Source organism: Ailuropoda melanoleuca, chromosome 2 (genome assembly GCF_002007445.2).
Source record: "Ailuropoda melanoleuca isolate Jingjing chromosome 2, ASM200744v2, whole genome shotgun sequence".
NCBI classification, from domain to species: Eukaryota; Metazoa; Chordata; class Mammalia; order Carnivora; family Ursidae; genus Ailuropoda; species Ailuropoda melanoleuca.
In genome coordinates, this window is record NC_048219.1 from 134,925,273 (window position 1) to 134,947,385 (window position 22,113).

A 22,113-nucleotide genomic window follows, 5' to 3' on the forward strand; every position below is an offset into this window, starting at 1 on the left:
ATAAATATACATGGATAATAAATGTTAGATAAATCGGTGGGGAGGAGGATCATGAGTCTTGCTTTTGTAAAACTTGGTTGAATGGTGGAACTCTAAATAGGGAGTTTCCAGCTTTTAGGAGATTGTATGAGTTTGATGTGACTTCTCTTGTGAACCAGTTTTAATCTGTGCAGGTTGAATCTTCACTGAGACTTGAAAACCCAGGTATTTAATCTTACACTCTATGTTATTTTTACTAATTGCTCCTTAATGTAATGTTAGCTGCAGGTTGTATTCAACCTTGTTCTGTGCCTTAGGCAGTAAAAATCTAGATCTTGTCTAAGGTGACGATTTATTTTAAAGAAGTTCCAAAGTACTTTTTTCTACTTATTCCAATTTGTAAAATCTCCTGTATTTTTTGCACAGTATCTTTGGCAGGATCACAGTACTTGGACGGGTATGGTCGTAAAGCGTGGCCGTATATTACTCTGATGTCCACTTCAGAGTACTTGATGAGGAAAATGTGTTCAAGGTTCCTTTCCCTTTGGACTATTCTGATGATTCTTCTGAAGGGAAAGGATATCATATCCCTTAAATACCCTTTGATCTATGCTGGCTAGTCTACTCTATTATTTAATCAGAGGCTTTCTAAAAGACTAAAGAGAAACTTCCTAAGTGCTAAGGAGAAAAAAAAAATGTTGTCTTTAGTGTTGCAGTCATAATTCTAAATTCTTCCACGTAGGTGAGGTCTTTTTTTCCCCCTTAATGCAGTAAGTCTTGCTATTCGCCCAAGGAATTAGGCTAAGTACTGTTCTTTAGTCTTAATAGCAAGCACATAAAATAAATTTTTCATTGGCACTTTTCTTAGAGTAGGAAAAATAAGCTTACAATGGGGACTTGATCAATTTTCAACAGTTTTAAAAGCCTTATCGTGTTCTTGGTTAGTTTTCTTTGCTCTTGCTAAGTAAAAGAGTTAACCTGGAAGTTAACTTTAGGGAAGGACTTGGACTTCTAATTCACATGTATTCTAGTACGCCATCTTGCAAAATACCAACTAGTGATCAATGTTTAGGGTTAAGAGGTATTAAAAACCAAGTTCTGTCTTTCTTATATTGGTACTAATCTTAAGGTTGGTAATGTGGAAAGCTTCTTGGGGTCCCCCCAGCCAGATAGAGTCATTACCATTAGTAATGGTGGAGGAGCCATTCATCAGCACGGCCTTTATCAGCAAAGCTAAGTCAATTTAGCCCTTGGCATTTGCATACAGTGAAGAAAGCGGTTATGGACAATTAGGAGGCACCCCCCCTTTGATGGAGGCCATGGCTCTTATCATTTACTGCCAGGCAGTGGGGAATGCATTACATCAGAGCCTGTTCTTACCAGTTGTGTCTGTCCCTTATTTTGACCAAAGTGGAAATTGAGACCCAAGGGGGTAATCCTCTTACTTAAAATTAGGCCACTTGTTAGTAGCTGATCCAGGATTAGACTCCAAATTGATGACCATTCATTTACTGAGCAAGCTCTGGAGTACATATTCAGTGCATGAGGAACCTTACAGTCAAGTGTGGGAAAATGGCAGGTAAGCCACCAATTATGATACACTTTGATAGGCACCAAGAGCTGTGACTATGGAGAGGTCACTTAACCTACAGCGTGCTGCTGGTCATGGCATTCTTTTCAGAGTAAGTTTGAATCAGACCTCTTGGGCAAATGATCTAGATTTCTGAAATCTGTTTCCTTCTTTAAAATTACCTTGCAGGATTGGGAGGACAATTGCATAGAGAGAATAGGTACAAAGGGTTAGCCCATAGTAGGTGCACATTAAAAGCTGACTGGTATTATAAATGGACCAAGGCAATCAAACTACCTTTTAGGAAAGACAGACGCTGTTTTGGGGAAATTGTCCTGCAACCTAAACCCATACACCAAGCCACAAAGTACCAGAGGAGGTCAGTTTGGGTTGGTTGTTTTAGAGTGGTAGGTGGCAGACGAGAGAACAGTGAAGAAAGGAACCCCTAAAATTGATATGGAATGTCCCCTTGAGATTCAGTAGGCCCCTTGGCACAGATGGCAGAAGGAACTGAGAGACCTGGAAGGACCTCTGCCCTCGGGAGTGGAGGACCCTGGTGGGAAAAGGAAGAGGCAACAGATTCTCAAACTTCTTTCATACTTGGAGCTAATGTCTTCACAATGAATAATTTCTCCAGGTTCTGGATATCCACCAAAGCTGGAGAAATGGTATCAATCAGCAGCACAGAGATTCTTAACCACGGAGTCCATGGATAGATGGCGTGCAATTGTGCTCATGTGCACTTTTTTTTTGGAGAAAACATTCATTTCTTTCATCAAATTCTCAAGCTGCAAATCAGCAGGCTGCAAACGTTTTGAGATCCAAAGCACATAAAATAACTCAGACCTTTAACTCAAGGTCACAGGCAACTCTGGCACAAGGAATTCATACATAATTGGGAAACCCTGCAATCATTTCTCCAACAAAAATATTCATTAGACAGGAGTGCCCCCAGGGTTCTTGGCTTAAGCAGGCACCTGGGCAAGAGAGGTGTATTTGGCCAACTTGCGCTTCCCACATTGGCAAGCCACCAGCAGCATTTTTCACATTGGTGGTGCCCCATGGAAACACCTTGCAGGATTTTACCTTGTGAAATTGTTGCCAAATCCCTATCCTCTTGGCGGCAGATAAGTTCATTTCTTGCCAAATGGGTTAAAGCAGAAATGGTCCTAGTATTGTGGAAGAAGATATCCCCCCCCTTTTTTTTGTTTAATAAGAGAAATGCATAGTTCTCAGAACCTATGGAGTGGTAAGTGTTCAAGGCGTAACATCTGATGCCAACTTCTTAAAACAATGATTTTCTTATTCAGCAGAGACTTTAGTCCATAATCAGCATTTGATTAACAGAATAGTGTCAGGGCAGTAATAATGTCAGTGTTAGGGCAGAACGTCACAGATTACAGTGAAAAAAATTGGGGATGAAAAGGATTTGATGCAAATTAACTTGATTTAAAATCATATCCTGATAGTTAGGAACACATTTAGATAAATAAAGATAGCCCACCAAAGAATTCAAAATAACACAGTATGATTTTTCTTAGCTAAGCTCTGCTTTCTTAAATATTGGAATAAAACCTATACACCATTAATTGAGCAACTGTCCTCTTCATCCTCTATCTGGCCCAGTAACAGTCTGGCTGATGAAGTGCGACATTGTGAATAATCTTGCTTTTGCCAAAGAGGCTTTTCCCACCTGCTATCACAGATGAGCCACACACCAGTATTTTCGTCAACCTGTTTGCAATGCTGCTCAGCTCATCTTTAATTTGGTGAAGCAACCAGAGGAAACATCAAAACTGCTTTCCACTCTGAGAGAAAGTAAAGGAAAGTAAGCTTTTTCTATGCAGCTTAATCCTCACACTGGTGCTTCCTGGGCCCCAGGCCCATCCCTGATGGAAGCCAGCAGCCTCACCTTACCAAAGTCTGGGGTAGAATTTTATCATAGTTTCTTAGCTTTTTGTGCTTAGAAAGAATTGGATGAGATTGTAAAAGAGATGATTTTGTTCTTTGATAAAACAGGAAGAAATGTCCTCCCTGTCGTGTTGTAATGCACGGTAACTTGCCCCTTGTTGTATGCCACATCACCAAGACACCAAGTGTCCTTGTGAATGACCTTTGCAGTTAAAGATGTGCCTTACTTCGGGTAACTACAAAACTAGCAAGGAAGCAATGCGAAGGATAAACCCAGGACCCCAGGAAAAAGTGAACAGAGGGGTACCAGGTGCATCCCTTTTTTCCTAAGAGAGTACCACATAAGGCTTCTGGTCTCAGCAGTCTCCATGCAGTAAGGACCTACCAGGTCAGATGAGCTGGGAACTCACAGCTCACCACTCTTTTTTTTTTTTTCCCCCATCAGGCCAGGGAAGAGACAGCATCTCACTAAAAAGACCTCCTCATTCTCATAGAAGGAAATTCTTGCCATGCCAAAATTACTTCCTTTTAAATTCATTTCTTCCTGTACCAGTGATAGGCCAGGCCTGCCCTTAACCTTTTAACCACCACCCATCTCCTCACCTTTCTTCAATTGTTTGATAAACTCATGATTTCCACTAATGACCTTTCAAGTTTTACTTAACGGAGTTTCATCAAATTGATAAAGAAATATTCACGTATGGCAGCTCCAGTTGGTGGATGGCATTTCTTATTTAGATGTTTTTGTTCATTTCATAGTCATTCTTCTTTCTCCTCAAGAGCTAAGAGCACCCCTTAGGGTTGTCAGCAGAAACGCAGGATGCCCAGTTACATTTGAATTTCAGATGAACAACAATATTTAAGTACAAATATATCTTGGAGGTGATTTTTTTTTAATCTAAAATTCAAAATGTAAGTGGGTGTCCTATATTTTTATTTGTAAACCTGGCAAGCCTGAAGTGGTTCTGCAAATCAGATCGCCCACTCCTAGGAATTTGGGAACCGATGATATTCTTAAGGCATATTTTCTGTGGTAATTTCCTTACAATACATAGCAAAGCATTATGAAATCAGGACAGAATAAAAGGAGAAAACGGGATTAAACATTAGATGAATACAAGTGGAATAGTAAGAACTCGATGAGCTACCTATGAAAGCTATGAAATTATTACGCTGTCAGAAGAGAGTGATATGAACAAGATTCCAATACCCAAAGTTAGCTTCAGTCATTCTTCCAAATGCATTAAAATGTACATTTCTATCCAGCTTCTTGATTTGGCATTCTTAACAAAACTCTCCCAGTTACTTCAGTCTGCATCCTTCTGGCTTCTGATATTTTTTCCAGCAATACATTAAACAAAAGAATTGCACTTATAACCATAGAACATCTAGTGTATGTAGTTCATCGGCATTTTTTTTTTCTTTTATGGAGAGATTTGAAAACATTTATACTTCTTTACTACTTTTTCATTAAATGTGCTCAGAGGCTTCTGAGCAGTGATTACATCTAATAAAAATTCGAGAGCAATAGTACATGTTAGTCAAGAATAGTGGACATCCAAGACCACAAGATGCTTATTAGAGTTTTATAACAAAGTGAAGATTAATTAAACTAGAAAGGGCATGAGGGTGCAGAGAGAGGGGAAGCTGTCCAAATGGTGAATTTGTAGACTATATTAATAAATGAAAAAATAAGAAAAATCAGTGTTAGACAAGGGAAAACATTGGCTTTGAAATGCAGTTGAACTTATTGAGGCCTCTGAGTGAGATTCTCTGGAGCAGTACCTAATTGAGTCCTCTTGCCTTCTGGCCATGCAGTTGAATGATCAAAGGGCTGACCTCTGACTCAAGATGGGCTAAAAGGTTACTTACTTTTTGGAACATTAAACTTGAACTGTGAGACATTGAGAGAAGTTGCTGGGCTTAAACCTGGTAATGGTGGTGCTCTAGAGGAAAGATCAAGGAATTTCTACAGTCCTAATCCTAGAAGATGTCCTTATTCTTGCATTCCTTTAATTTTGGATTTCAGCTCGATCTTAGATTGCATGAACTAGTTCAGTATTTTTCCAACAGATGTCTGTGTGCTTAAGTTAGCTAGAATTTGCTTTTGGGTTGCTTGCAAGCAAAAAAAAAAAAAAAATTATGATGTTTTGAGGTCAATTTCATCTTTCATTTTGATTCTCAATCAAAAATGCCAGATATTTTGTTAGTCAGGAGGGATAGAGTGGTGAATGAGATGAACATGATTGTGTTTCATGGAGTTTTCAGTCTAGCAGAGAAAACATCACTGATAAAGTAATTAAAGTATAGAAATGGAAGGGTTTTATTCATTCATCAACAGACATTTATTAAGCACCTATTTATAAAGCACTTATAATCTATAAGGCACTGTTCTAGACCTTGGGTACATAGGTAAAGAAGACAAAGATCCCTGTCCTTGTATCTCTCAGCAGGGGATGAACACAGTAAGCAATAGACATCGAAATACATAAATAAATAACATGGATTTAGAAGGCGGTAAGTGCTATGGGAAAAGAAATTAAAAAGGAGTTTGGAAGGAACAGTATATCAAAAGGCCTGGAGGCCAGAGGGAAATGGCAGGTTGGAGAAACTGAAAGATTATTAGAGCTAAAATAGTGACAACAAGATAGTGGCTCAAAATGAAGATGAAGAGGTTAGCCAAAGTAGATTGCTAAAGACTTTATAAGCCATTTTGAGGATTTTGGACTCATCCTAAGACAATCCAAAGCCACTTAAGAGTTTTAAGCTATAGTCTGACATGATCAGATTTGCATTTTAGATTTATCATTCTGCCTGCAACCTGGAAAACACATCGAAAACAAACAGTAGTGGATGGGAGAGAGTAATTAGGAAGCTCTTGTCCTAGTCCAAATGAGAAATGGTGATGCTCTTGACTAGCATATGTTTCATGAATTGGAAAACAGTAGCTGTGTTAAAATGGCTGTTATTATGGCTTAGACTTTCAGCTTCTCATATTTAGAACAAATTAATGCCTGTCCAGATTTATCTTCTGTTCTTTGGGCTTTGATGCTATATAAAGCCAATTTGAAATGTTGACCACTTTTTCATTGGCTTCACATCCATGAAGTTTAATTATGCCTCATCTTTAGGAACAAAAATATGATAAGTGGATATTTAAGGAGCCGTGGCAGCCATAAGACAGGCGTTCATTCTACTCACTTGCATCTGTACCTAACTAGCCATGTATTATCATCCTCGAATTCTGAGAGAACCAGCACAGGGTACAAGCAAACCAGGTATACACAACTCTTTTATTAACAGAGCCTTCCCCCTAAATTCTCGTATTCTTTTCCTCCCTAGTGAGATAGTGTAAATGATATAGGAGAAAACCACAGGCTCTTTTTAGCACCCTACCATTGGGTTTAGATAAGGGGTTACATTCCTGTGAGCAAGGGGTCATTTGAACCTCCTAATTTCATGTGACATCTTCTTACACTCACGTAGTATTTTTTAAAGGCAATGCAACTAAACAAGTGGTATGCTTGCTTGCTGCACTTAACAATACTGGTTAAGTTCAGCACCTAACCAGCATCATGGGTATATGTTAAAGTTATAGCCCTCTGTAATTATTTGAATTTTTAATTTCCAGCTTACATATTAATCCCAAACTAGTGGTCAGACGTTTCTTCTTTCCTTTGAGCTGTGTCTAGCTCAGGCTCTTTCCGTCTCAAAGATGTAGACAAAAATTGTATCTAACTCTGTTGCTTGCCAGTCCCAAATATAATAGCAGAAAGAAAGAGACTTTTCAATATCCTTATCATCCCTCCAAAAATTTCCCCTCTCATTCCTGGGGAGAAGAGTACCAAGTNATTTCTTCTTTCCTTTGAGCTGTGTCTAGCTCACGCTCTTTCCGTCTCAAAGATGTAGACAAAAATTGTATCTAACCTTCAACTCTGTTGCTTGCCAGTCCCAAATATAATAGCAGAAAGAAAGAGAGACTTTTCAATATCCTTATCATCCCTCCAAAAATTTCCCCTCTCATTCCTGGGGAGAAGAGTACCAAGTACCACTTTTTACCATATTGGCACATGGTTCCCTGTGGTTCAATTGAATGTCCTTGGTTCTTGAGAAATCTGCCTTTCCTAAGGAAGCTGGGAGAGATGGGACAGGGAAATGGAGCTTAAGGATATGGTTTGTAACTGTTCCCATTGCAGTACCTTATTATAAAAATGTACTTTTTAACATGGGTTTCCATCTTGTATTACTTTGTGTCTTGGAGTCTCTCCCTCATGAATTACTTTGCATCTTGTTTGAAGTGAACCATTTTAAAATTTATATCCTGTCCTACTTTTATTTCAAGAACTTTACTTAAAATATCTTTTTTTCTCTTGCCCTGCTCAGATATGCATGAACATTTTATGCATTTCACACACTTTAAGATAGAGAAAATAATATGCTAATTTGAATAGTGATAAAATCAGAGTCAGAGATTTTATTCTCAGAGAGTGGACAGTGCAATATCTTCTTATGGCTATCGGATATCTCCATTGTTAATGTAAGTTGTGCAAAAAACATGGGTTAGTGAAACAAGGCAGTAGAATATGAATGTGGGAGTACTCTCAGTTGGATGGAGCCAGCATAGTGGGTGTTTGCTCCTTAAGGGCAGGTAACGTGTTCTACTCCTTTTTCTATCACCTACTCCACCCGAGGAATCAAGCTTATACGTGCCAATTACTCAACATGTAGTTAGATGAGTAAACTGAGGTAAATGATAAATACTTATGAGACAACTAGTACTATATTTAGTTTTACTAGAAATCACACAAGGGATGGCGAAAGAAGAGATTTTGAGTAGGTTTTGAGTCCTGGGTTATGTCACTCTAGGGCTGGTATGCGGACACCCCCAAGGAGAAGGAAGAACCCAGGAAGGGAGCTGCTGGAGAGCAGACTAGAAATCAGACAAGTGGTCCTCCAATTTGAGTATGCAGAGTGCTAGGCAGTGCCTCCTGGGAGTTTCTGATCCAGTAGATCTGAAGTGGGGCCCTAGAATTTGCGTTTCTCACAATTTCCCTCCCAGGTGATGCTGATGAGGCTAATCCAAGAAGCCCACTGAAAAAACTACAGAATGAGACCTTGAAGAGCTGGCTCAGCTGGAAGGGACTCGGACAGGTTGCTTGCTGTGTGATCTGCACAGCGAAGGGGTGATTTCAGACGTGTCTGAGGGCAGTATCTGGAATAGTTTAAGTCTTGCTTCCTCTTGATCAATAGGACTGATGGCTACACTCTGGCAGGAAAAGGAGAGAATGGTTTCACGAACTAAAATGAGAGTTAAAATCAGCTGACATAAATGAGATGGAAGAAGGAATCCATGGAATCCATGTAGTAATACTTTGAGCGAAGTTAACCTAATTTAGCAATGTAAGACCATGTACATATATAGCTAAGCTAATTTATATATAGGTTATTCCCCGAAATATCCTTACACTGCAAGGAAAGTTTATGTTCTTTAGCTGACTGTGCATACGTCAAGGTAAATTGGGAACGTGGAGAAAGGGCAGCCCAAGGAGAGAAGAAAGACCATTCATCGTAGAGAAAGCATTTAGGAGAAACCACTGCCACCCTTTCCCCTTCCCACTCAGCGCTGTCTCTCAGGTAAATAGCCTTAGGAAGTTTCTGAAACAGTGACAAGGGCTTCAGTAACCAGGCGTCCTGGCAACACATCTTATTGCGGTATTGAGATGGAAACTACCTAAAATTTAGAACTGATTTCATAGTCTTCTTGTGTTCAGCTAATTAGGTTCTTGCATTTTAAAACTTGACTCTGAAGTTTTCACATACGTATCTGTGTCTCTTCCAGATGAATTTTGTATAAGGCAGGAATCATTTAGGACTCTGGGGGACGTTGGCATTTTTTCATTACAGAACTTCATGGACTCAGGTGGATTTTCTCAGTTTGCCAACAAAAAAGGAATAGAGATATTACATTAAAATGAACTGTATCTTTAACAAAATGATACATTTTGGTAACCAAACGGTCAGTTGCTCATATTTAATTTAATTTNTTCTCAGTTTGCCAACAAAAAAGGAATAGAGATATTACATTAACATGAACTGTATCTTTAACAAAATGATACATTTTGGTAACCAAACGGTCAGTTGCTCATATTTAATTTAATTTTGTTAATTTGAAAATATTTAAAAAATTAATAAAACTGCTTAGTGATCCTTTCAAGGAAAGGCTCAGCTCATGTTTTAAAAAACCACATAAAAATGACTCTGGAGACCTTGGCTACACATCTAGCGGTCAAATATTTCAATGCTTCGTTGCTCCCGTTCCTGTTACAGGTACATGTGACAGTGCTGCAGCTATGAGTGGAATTTTAAAGAGGAAGTTTGAAGAAGTTGACGGCTCCTCACCCTGTTCCTCTGTGCGGGAATCAGACGATGAAGTTTCCAGCAGCGAAAGTGCTGACAGTGGGGACAGTGTCAATCCATCCACTTCTAATCATTTTCCCCGTGAGTACAGAAACCATACCTGAAGCTGGTTGTCTGGTTCTGCAGTGGAAATAATTGCATCATCTTGGTCATTTTTTTTAAACCCTTAGTACTAGTTTTGTTTTTGTAATTGATCTAAAAACAAGACAGGATTAAGTAAAAATGAAATCTCTTTGAGGTAGCAGTAGATCCTTCTATTTGGATTGCTTTTGGCACTGGGTTATTTGATATTGTTAATCAACTGACTCAATGAAAACAATCGTTTTTTATTACTATTAATTTTAAGGAAGCACCCTACTGAGAGTAGATGGGGAAAGACAAGTCCCACAGCTGAAATGATATTCTGGGGGGAGAAAATGGATGCGTTTAGGTGTGGAAGGTCTAGGTTATGATGAGAAAGAGCTTGCCAGCCATGCATGAAGAGACGAGAAAGCTGCAAAACTCTCCCAAGTGGGCAAATGCATGCAGTTTATACTTCTTTCTACCCATTGTTTTAACCTTCATCCCAAGAATAATATGTAAAGCCCACAAAGAAAAAAAGAGATGTATGCCTTTCTCATTGATTCCTTTTTCTGCTACACTGTAACGTTAGCCCTTCCTATAATGAAGGGTATTGTGAAGATTGCAGGACTGATTAGAAAAAATTCTTAAAGTAATACAATCTACAAGCTAAAAGAAACTGATTAATAATAGCTAAAAGATCTTCTTAAATTTATGTTTCCAACAGGAAGATTTTATTCTATCATGATACCATGGTAGATAACTAGTCTTAGTTTTTCCATTTTTCAATTAAGTGGCTAATTTTATTAATTTGTGATTCTAGAACATAGAATTTATTTTGGAAATGTGACAACCTGGAAGACCAAAAGAATTAACAATAGTTTTAAAGGGGTGATAAGGATCTTAATAAAACTGTTGAGTATGAAGCAAACATACTAAAATCAAAAGCATTGCTTTAAACAGGCAAAACTAATAGAAACGTAATGAAAGGGCAATTACAATGATCATAGCAGATAAAAAAAACCATAAAATATTCAGGGACAAGGTTNACAAACATACTAAAATCAAAAGCATTGCTTTAAACAGGCAAAACTAATAGAAAACGTAATGAAAGGGCAATTACAATGATCATAGCAGATAAAAAAAACCATAAAATATTCAGGGACAAGGTTATTGTGTAATGTAGGAGATCTACAAATACATTTACATATGTCATGATGATATGAGGTGAGCTTGTGTTTTTGATTTAAAAGAAGATACACGTGTCCCTATTTGGTCTTAATATTAATAGTGATATTAGCAAAATATGATCATCCAATGAGTTTCGTGAAGATCAGCAGAACAAGTGAGACAATATACATGAAACAACTTGGTAAAATGTTTAAGTACTAAGCACATTTATATTGGAAATTATGATAATAGCTAACATTTCTTGGATACATAATTGCTCTAATAGCTTTATATACATTAGCCCTACTCTTTTCATCAATTCTGGAAGTACCACTACCTTCAGTTTAAGAGGAAATACCCGAGGCTCAGAGGCTAAGTATCTTGCCCAAGATCACACACCATTTGAGCTTAAGTACATAGGTGTATGTGTGTGTCTCATTCCATAGTTTTCACTTTTTCCATTACCTCATGCTGCCTCTTAATTGTATAATATTGGGAATATCTTTAAAATGTTGTTCATTGTGAATTATAAAAGAATTAGGTGAATTAGTAAAGAGATAAGTTATGTTTCTGGATATAAAGATAAAGTTATCAAAGCTTTCCACATTAATTTATACATGAGTATAATGTCAACAAAATCCTTAAGTCCATTTTCTCAGAAGGCAATAGAATGCTAAAAATCTATTTGGAAAAATAAGCTAATGTGAATAAAGGTATATTTTTTAAAAGAAACTATAAATGTTGAAAATCTAGTCCAGATCTCAAATCATAATAGAAAATTATATGATTTATCTTTCTTGATACTCTGCTAGATCTAGGAAAGTATAGAAAAATCTCAACATGTTATATAGAAGAGTTTAATGTGTAAGAATAGGGCATTACAGAGTAATGGCAAAAGGAAGAAGTATTTAATAAACGTGGTGTTGGAGTTTGAAAAAGAAGTAATTTAGATACACATCTCACAAGATATGCTAAAATACATTCCAGATGGATTAAATAGATAATTTTTAAAAATCAAATTATGGGAATATCGCTTATTTATCAGACATTTGGTAGGATCATTACCTGAGCTTTGAAGTAACAAAAAAAGTCACATTGCAAAATACTTATAATAAATATATTATTTATTATATTTAATTTAATAAAAAACACATGTAAATTTTTCAGATAACCCCCAAAGGCAATCCACACAATAGGAACTATGATTAGCAAACATTTGAAAGCATTTAACAGTAATAATAACAATGCAGATTAAAATAATACTAATGAGATTCCATTAGTATGAAATCACAGAAATTTCATCTCTGTGAAATTAGCACTCTTCTTTCCAATAAAAACTACTGATACATAAGTGCTGGTGAAGTCACAGTGTAAATCATAGGTACATACATTGTGACTGATGGCAGTGAAATTTAGAAAGCACTTGGTTAATATAAGAGCCATAATAATATTCATATCTATAAGTCTGTACTTCAGATAATTTACCTGAAGGGGAGCAACATCAAAAACAAGGGGAAAACTGCGTCAGTGAAAATGTTGGTAGTTAGTGGTAGTACCAAAAAATGGGGGCTAAAAAAAATGGGGTGGAGGTGGGGAAGAGAAAGATAACATGTCTCAGAGCAGGGAAATGCTCCCTTAAGTTATGGGGATTTACACAATTTGTTTTCACAATAGTTATGAAGACCTTAGGACAATTATGTAAAATGCTCATGAGATAATGTTAAGAAAAACCAAAGACAAAATCTTATCTATACTGTCAGGGAAAATCTATATATGCATAAATGCAAGGAATGGTATGGCACCCTAAACACTGAAAATGATTTGATTTTTTGAGGCATTAAAAAGATGGATGAATTTCATACTTATTAATTTTCATTTCTGTTGATATTTTTTTGTCTCCCACGACAAATAAGTTTTAAATTTAAACTAAAATGATGACTGTAGTTCAAATTGTGTGCATGTATGTGGACACCAGATAGCAATGGCATGATCAGCTAAATAATGCAATACAGTGGTTAACTAGTAAGAGCTTTTATAAGTTATGTCTAACAGAAATGATTTTTCCTATCAAAGAAAATAGACCTATTTTATGATGTCCAACAAGTCATCAAAATGGGGGCGCCAGGCTGGCTCAGTCAGTAAAGCATGCAAAGCATGATCTCAGGGTTGTGAGTTTGAGCTGCACATCAGGTGTAGAGATTACTTAAAAGTAAAATCTTAAAAAAATTAAAATACATATTTAAAAAAAGAAGTGGTTAAAATGTTTAAGCTCATCATTTATTATCAGTGGTAATTGGTAATATGTTAGTTTACTAAGTTGCTGATTTAACTGTATTAATTTTTAAAGATAACGAAATGATTAATTGAAAAGTGCCCTTTTCATTAAATAGTCTGCTTAGTTCACCATATTCATACTATAGAGAAGGGAGGAAAAAGTGGGAAGAAAAAGCACAGAATCAAGAGATAAAAATTCTACCTAGAATATTTATTGTATGAAAGACCTGGGCATGTTAACAAATGTAAGAGGTGTAGTTGAAAGGCTTTCTTGTTTCTAAAAATGTATTTCAGATTATTCACTTGTCCAAAAGTTCACGTACAAGTTTTTAGAAAAAAAATTTTTTTTCCATCTCCATTAAAGTATGTACTTAGTGGCAGTGGTCTTACCTGCATGTGAATCTATGGATGTAAACTTTTAGGAACGTTATCGTTGGTGAATCCTGTTTCTTTAATATGTATCTCTACTTTCCATAAAAACCTGTCTTAGAGTAGAGAAGGATTTTTGATGACTATCAAATTTGTGTAGCATTAGGAAACCAAATTTAGTTTCACATTGAGAGTTTTTTAAAATGTGGTTATTTAAATCTCACCCATCATGAGCTCATCTTTCAAATTAAAAATATCCCATGTACTCAGTGCTTTATAGGCATTAACATATTGTGTAACATAACATTTTGTTGTCATCACAGATACAGGCATTGATAAGATTGTTTGGTACGTGTCAGCAGCTATGGTAGTAAAAAATTCCATGCTATTCTAAGCTTTCTGTAAAGATACTCAATTTGCAGCACATCACGTTATGATAATAAAAGCTTCAAAATATAAATCAATAAGGGAATTATGCCTTTTTCCATGGATTTCTGAGTTTTGCTAGGCAACCAGAATGCTTACCAGCGATCAACCAAGGTCATATCTTGTACTTCCCTTGAGATAGAAGCATCTGGATTCTGTATTGCTGTAGAATGCTTTGTTTCATCAAATCCCTGTGGCTCTACAGCCAATCAGCCTGTACTCGAGCATTGTCAAAAGGAAAGCTGCAAGAAGCTAGAGAGGAGGGATTTTTTTTTCCTGCCCTCTCAAGGTTCTTGGCACTTCACACGAGTAATGAGAAGCTGTGTAATGAAACATCCTCCCAAAAGGAACACATTATTTTTCCTGAAACAGAGTGTTTTACAAATAAATGTACAGTATTTAGGAAGTGAAAATATCGAGAGGTAAAAGGATAGATCTAAACTGCGCGTGAAAGCAGGTAGTCAATGTCTCACATAGGGATACTATTTTCTAATTGAGTAAACACTTTCACATTCTTGAGTTCATTTGATATCCCCAAATTGTTGTGTGATTAGAAGTTATTATTGTAACCATTTTATAAAAGTAGAAATTACCATTCGGAGATGTATCCCTAATTTACCCAAGAGCTAAGATTATAATGTTTCCCTCCCTCCCTCTTTTCTTTCTTATTTCCCTCCCCTTTCTCCCTGAACCCACACGGCATAAGTACACTACCATGTGCACCCAAATAGACTGCTTCTCCAATGTCATTTCCGTCCCACTGACTGCACATTTCTTAATGGGATTAGAGATATAGAATTCACAGAAAACAAATTTTGCCATGAAACTTTGTTCTGGAAGTATGACTAAAACATACCTATTCTCTTACCCAAGCAGTTAAAATGCATTGAAGATTTAGATTCAGTTCCGACAGATAGAGTGTGTCTTATGTTCCAGGCTCTGGGGTAGATGCTTTCAAACATGACAGAATGATAGACTACAAGTAGTAAATACAACTTAGAAATACAGAGGTAGATCATGTCTACCCAGCACTGTGGTTTACTTTGAGAACTTACTGTGCCAAAGATAAATGTAGCAATCTACCTCTGAACCTTTGATTTTTCAAACAATGGAGGAGTGATCGGGCGGAAACCTAACACAGGAGTTTTAGGGGAAGTCTTTGATTAAGCAGGAGGTAGGATCACATGACCCTCAAAATCTCCTTTCTACTCTGTGATAATATGGTTCTAAGAACAAGGATCAAACATAGCATCTCAAGTTAGAGCTGAGTCCAAGTAAGAAAAGGTAAGCTGTGTAAGTCAAGAAAAGCTACTACTAAATTAAGAGATCTCCAGACCCTCTGCATCCCCTTATGTTAAAGAACGCCAATTAGCATGGCCCTTGTCAGGGCAGGCCTAGAACCAGTTGCAGATATACTTATACCAGGTCAGTGTCCCTATCTGAACACCAGACATGGACCAGTTGCATCATTAGGTATTCAGTTGGTTGGAGATATGGGGACATGGGATATAATTTGGAGTGGAGGAAGATATGAGTTAGTGGTCCATTTAGAAAATACTCATTTGAATCCACTGTAAAGTCCAATTCCAATGCAATGAATTGTTTTCAGATCATCTCATCTGAGAGATCTGAGAGATCCAGTATGATGAGTTGGAGATGGTGCCTCCATTGCTGCCTCCTCTGGACTTCCCTAGACCATCCTTCAGGCTAAAATGTCTTCTCTGTCTCCCAGTCTCTATGAAGTTTGATACCTGCTTTAAGGTTCACATCAAATATTTCTTTCAACATGAATTTACAAGTCTGTCATTTTACTCTGCTCTTTACCTGAATTTTCTGGTATTTCACCAACATTCAAAAACCTTGGCTGTGGTTTTGTGTCTTCTTTCCATCCCAGTATCTCCCCACAAACCATGATGTCAGTAGCCATGTGAGGGTTCATTGAACTATTGATTTCATGTTTCCTTGTCCACCTCTATTCTGAAGTGTTTATTTCTATCCTAGTTCTGTCGTTTCCCTCCATTCCATTCAGCTGCTTATGTCCACAGCCTCACCCAGAATATTGTTACAAACTAGAATAGCCCTACCACCAAAAAAATCAAATTTCAGTGTTCCAAACTCAGAGAACAACCCCTTTTCCTTCCATGTCCTTCCTCCCCAACCACTTTTTTTACTTCATCCTCTTGTTTTCCCCAATATAGCACCCACCTCTTGTTTTTATATATCTTTCTGCCCTTGACCATTTGCTCCATTATTTCTGGGTTTTTTTGGTTTTTGGTTTTTTAATTTGGAGGCCAGAACTCTTCACCATTTTCCTCCTGTATTCTTCACTCCATATTCCCTTTTTACTCAAATATCTGAAAACTTGAAAGAAGTTTTAAAGAAAATAGCAAAAACTGTGTTTTCAGACTCAGCACTCATGGTTGCCACGCTGCCCTCCTGCTAACCACCCCCTCCCCCCCGTCTGGCTTTCTCTCCCATCTCACAGCACAGAGCACATCAGACTCGCCTCACTCCACCTCCTACCTCATACGCAGCGGACCTTTCTTCTCATCATGGTGGACCCTGCCTTCAATATTTGCCCTTCTCCCTTCAAGCAGGGCACTCAAAATGAGTTTTGAAGGAATGGGTATAAGCTCATCAAAGGCAGGAACTAGGTCTTGGTATGCCCAGCTTCTAGTAAGCACTGAAAGAACATTTGCGTAAATGGATGAAGGAATGGACGCTTATTAAGCTTGTGCTGTTTGCCATTCACTGCACAAGCAGTAGGAGCTAGAACTCTAAAAGCACATGAGGCGTGATTCAGCTTCTGTGGACACGCAGTCTAATCACACTGAAGCACATCTCCAGCGCTGCCGAATTCTGTTTCCCATTGCAGTTATTAGTGCATCCACCTTATCTTTTCTGGAGATTTACAGAGCTTCCGTTTGTGTTCTACTCAGGACTTAGACTGGTGCAAGTTCAATTACTGTTAAATACTTGATAAATAACGGTTAGCTTTGTAAAGGGTGGTCTTTTTTTAGTACAACTAAACCGTACAAAGAAAAAAAAAAGAATGCATTTATTGTAGGACTTTATAAGGACATGGACATCAATGGGAATAAATACCAATTTACAAGCTAACTCTGTAATTTATGATTTTGATGGGTGTCATTGTGATATATCAGGATCCTGATTTAACAGTTATTATATCCAAATACATGTATTGGTGAACTGTGTTTTAAATAGGGCCCTGCTGTAATTATGCATTCCTAACATGTACCTTTCTGGTTTCATTTGTTTATATATAGCTTTCCCAGGCAGAAACATCACTGTTTAATTGGATGCTGTGCAGCTCTTTATGCAGTAGCTGTATAACACACTTGAGGGAATCCAAGTTGTTTTCACCTTCACCATCCTTTGCATCAGCTCAGAAAAAAAAAAAAAAGGCATTACCAAGTCAGATCACTAACATTATATAAATACAGTTCGTTTAGTTGTTGTTTGATTTGGTTTAAATTCAGCAGCAGGACCTCAGATTTAGCCTTAATAAACGGTAACACTAGATTTAGCTCTTTATTCCAGCTGATCAAAAATTCTGTTATTGTTTCCTTATTTGCTTTTCCTCCCCCAGCCATGTGTTTTATAAATAGGTCTCAAATCTTTCCACTTCCCTCCATTCGTATTGCCACCCAAGCATATCTGATTTTCCTCTCTCGCCTGAACTCCTACAGGAGCCTTCCAGCTGTTTTCTGCTTCCTCTTGTGTGGGAACCCCAGTCTTATCTCTATGCAGGAGTCCATTGGCTCTCATCACTTTCCTACTCAAATCCTTAAGTTGCTTTCAGATGTACTCATTACTGTGGCCTCACTGTACAGCCCCATGATTGAGCCTTTGCTCTCCTTCCCAACCTCCCTCCTCCCCCTTCCCTCCATCTCCAAAATTCGGTCACACTGATCTTGACTCAGGTTTTCTTTTTATGTTTTTATTTAAATTCCAGTTAGCTAGCATACAGTGTAATATTCGTTTCAGGTATAATGTAACAAACATTTCTTGCCCTAAGATCCTGCCTGGAACAGTCTTCGCATGACTAACCCTTTATATTTCAGGTTCAGCTTAAATCTCAGCTCTTTCCTAGAGCTGTCCCTGATTACCCATCCAAAGTAGGCAGGTCCAAAGTCCTCATCTCTTAGTATATGGAAGTTTTACAGGAAAAAATGATAGATATCTTGGAGTTACTTTCAAATAACCCAGGGGGAAAAAAAGAGAGTGAGAGAGAGAAAATGAGATTGAAAAAATATATATATTACTCTTTTTTTTATATAATTAACACTTTACATAATACATTTTAAAAATATGTAGATCCAACTTATCCTAAAATTACTGTGAAAGAGTCAAAGGCTAAAAAATGACCAAGTAAAATTTTGAAAAAAAAATAAGGAAAAGGGAAAGCATACTGACCCTTACATATTTCAATATTTCAAATGCTAAAATAGTTAAAACACATAAAATTAGCTCAGCAGACTGCACATGGAATAAATAGAGAGCTTAGAAACAGACCCACGTTGAAATGGTAACTTGGTATGTGAGAGAGGACACTGCAGATGAGTTAGGAAAGAAGGGACTGCTCTAATAAATGACCTTTTAACAACTGGCCAAGGGGCGCCTGGGTGGCTCAGTCGTTAAGCATCTGCCTTCGGCTCAGGGCGTGATCCCGGCATTCTGGGATCGAGCCCCATACCAGGCACCTCCACTGGAAGCCTGCTTCTTCCTCTCCCACTCCCCCTGCTTGTGTTCCCTCTCTCGCTGGCTGTCTCTATCTCTCTATCTCTGTCAAATAAATAAAATCTTTAAAAAAAACACAAACAACTGGCCAGTCACATTAAAAAAGATAAAATTAGTGGGGTGCCTGGGTGGCTCAGTGGGTTGAGCATCAACTCTTGATTTTGACTCAGATCATGATCTCAGAGTCATGAGATCCAGCCCCTCTTCAGGCTCTGTGCTCAGCCTACTTAAGATTCTTTCTCTCCTCCTCCCTCTGTCCCTTCTCCCCCCCAGCTCACGTACACACGTGTTCACTCTCTCTAAAAAAACAAAATAAAATTAGATCTCTACCTCATACCATACATGATTAATTAATTAATTATTAATTCCCAATAGACTAAATACCTAAATGTAAAAAAATAAATGAAAACTTATAAAACTTGTAGAAAAAAATAGGAAAATATCTTTATGTCAGATATGATGCAAAAAAGACAAAGCATAAGAAAATATATTTGAATACATTAAACTTCTTTATATGATCAATTATGCCATCAAGAAAGTAAAAAGATGAGCTACAGACTGGGAAAAAAATCTGCAATTCATTAACTGACAAGAAATTAGTATTTGAATATAAAAGGAACGCCTACAAAAATAAAGGGCCAATGCAATAAAAAAAATAGTTATAGAATATGAACAGATAATACACAGAAAAAAGCTAATATAATCATGAAGAAATGTTCAGTTCTGTTAATAATTAGGGAAATTAAAATTGAAAGAAGACACCATATCACCTGTATCATAACATTAGATTGGCAACATTTTAAAGTTTAACAATATCATGTATTGACAAACATGTGCTGAAGAAGGAACTCTCATAATGCCACTGTGAGTATCAGATGGTTCAATTACTTGGAAAACCCCGTAGTGAAAGTTAAAAGAAAGATTAACGGAGCTTCAGTATAGGATTGGATAATTGTAGTTGGCTCATATGATGATAAATTGGATAACATTGAACTGAACAGTCAAGTTTACATGTATGTATTGTTGAGTGACATACCCAAGCTGCAAAACTCTATATGATACACTTACATAATGAAAATACACAGAGCAACACTATATTTTATAGAAGTAAAAGTATGCATANACATAATGAAAATGCACAGAGCAACACTATATTTTATAGAAGTAAAAGTATGCATAGGAAACAATGGTACACAGCAATGTGAGAAATGGTACCTGTAGAGATGAAAAGTATAAAAATGGGTGGTAGGTCCTTATCTGTACTTTCTCGCTTTTGTCCATATCTTAAAAGTAGCAATCTGAAGTAGATATGGTATAATATTAACATTCATTAAATATGGATAGTAAGTACATATTATTTCTGGAAGTTTGGATTCTTTTATAATTTTTAGTAAGTTCTACATACCTTTCACTAGAGATTAAAGTCTATGGATTACCCCACCATTCTCTTTCCCATCATTTTCTTTCTCAGCTCCCCTTTTTTTCCTTCACAGTACATATCACAATTTGCAACTATTTTATAGTGTATTTGTTTTGGTTTGGTTGCAGGGGAGAGAGAGAGAGAGAGCATGAGCGCACAAGTGCCAGTGGGGGGAAGGGCAAAGGAAGACAAAGAATCCCAAGCAGGCTCCATGTCCAGCATGAAGCCCAGTCTTGCAACCCTGAGATCATGACCTTAGCCGAAATCAAGTCGGATGTTTAACCAACTAAGCCAGCCAGGTGCCCCAGTTTATTTGTTTATACTTGTGTATTTTTACATTTGTTTATATTTGTGTACCTGTTTTGTTTAACATTGTATTCCTATTAGGAAAAGGCAGAAGAGCCCTCTAAGACATTAGAAACTTCCAGGCCAAATTAGGCCATTAAGTAGAACTAAATTTAATATATTCATTGAGAGTCTTCATCTTGTCCACAGTGATAGCCAAGTGATATTGCCAAATATTTCCCTGAAATCCCTTCACATAATTCACTGCCTGAGTCCTAAAATGTAGGGAGCCATATCTTCCCTAGGTGTTAGGCTCTAGAATGCACAGTGACATTTAGAAAAATTCCCATTTAAAATTGCTTCTTGTGCTTATAAAATACACTATGCACTGTTGCACTATATATGCAGTAAGTCCCCATGACCTTTCCCCCTCCGTGGTGTTAAGGTAGAATATTGTTTCTTTAGCTGATCATCCATGAAGTAGTTGCTTGTGTTTGGGAGCCATTGAGAGGAAAATATTTAGGTTTGCTGTGATTTTTCTTTCCCTAGTGCATCAGTTAAATTTGTGAAAATGGGACTCTTGGAAATTCCTCGTTTGTTATAATTGGAAAATCCACAACCAAGGAGCCACGAGATCCTCAATCTAGTTTTAGTTCTGTTACAAGTAGCTCCGACTATAGTTAAATCATTTAACCTGTCTTTTCATTTGGAAAATGTGAGAATAGGTTCATTTTCAAAGTATGGAAATTTGCATAAGTTTCAGGTAATCCTCCTTCCCTCTGAATATAATATGCTACTGATAATCCTTTATGCTTGAGTTATTTGTATCATATTTAAGGATATCTTTGTGTTTTCAATGTTTATGCTGTGTACCATTGGAATACCTACATACAAGTCCAATAGAATATTCCATTTGGTGATTTTATTTTATTTTATTTTATTTTTTAAAAAGATTTTATTTATTTATTTGACAGAGAAAGAGACAGCCAGCGAGAGAGGGAACACAAGCAGGGGGAGTGGGAGAGGAAGAAGTGGGCTCCCAGTGGAGCAGGGAGCCTGATGTGGGACTCGATTCTGGGACCCTGGAATCACACCCTGGGCCGAAGGCAGGTGCTTAATGACTAAGCCACCCAGGCGCCCCCAATTTGGTGATTTTAGCTTGTAGTTTCCACATAAAAAAGTGAAAATCATGTAAATTATTTTAATTGATTTGTTTTGGGATGTCTTGATTGAGTAGATAATATGCTCAAAGCAGAGTATATTAGAACCATAAAAAAGACAGTTTAATAATATAGGACTGAGTAAAAATAAATAATGATATTTAGAGTAAGGAGTTTTATATGTTGGTCTGTTGGCAGAGAAATATTGGAGAAATAAATAGAATATTCATGTGCTTAATGATTTTTAAAAATTATTTTCAAAGCTGTCCTTGGCTGAAATGTGTAAGTGAACACTTTGGAACATCTCATTA

General features: G+C 37.2%; 1 protein-coding gene across 4 annotated transcripts in view; it reads left to right on the top strand.

The window, feature by feature from the left end:
* Nucleotides 1-22,113, top strand: part of CSRNP3 (cysteine and serine rich nuclear protein 3) — a 193,383-nt gene that overhangs the window by 103,628 nt on the left and 67,642 nt on the right. For all 4 annotated transcript variants that reach the window (XM_034654668.1, XM_019807662.2, XM_011234402.3 and 1 more), the window contains one exon: nucleotides 9,788-9,958. In XM_034654668.1, coding sequence (XP_034510559.1) covers nucleotides 9,788-9,958 — 171 coding nt within the window. The remainder of the gene's footprint in view (nucleotides 1-9,787; nucleotides 9,959-22,113) is intronic.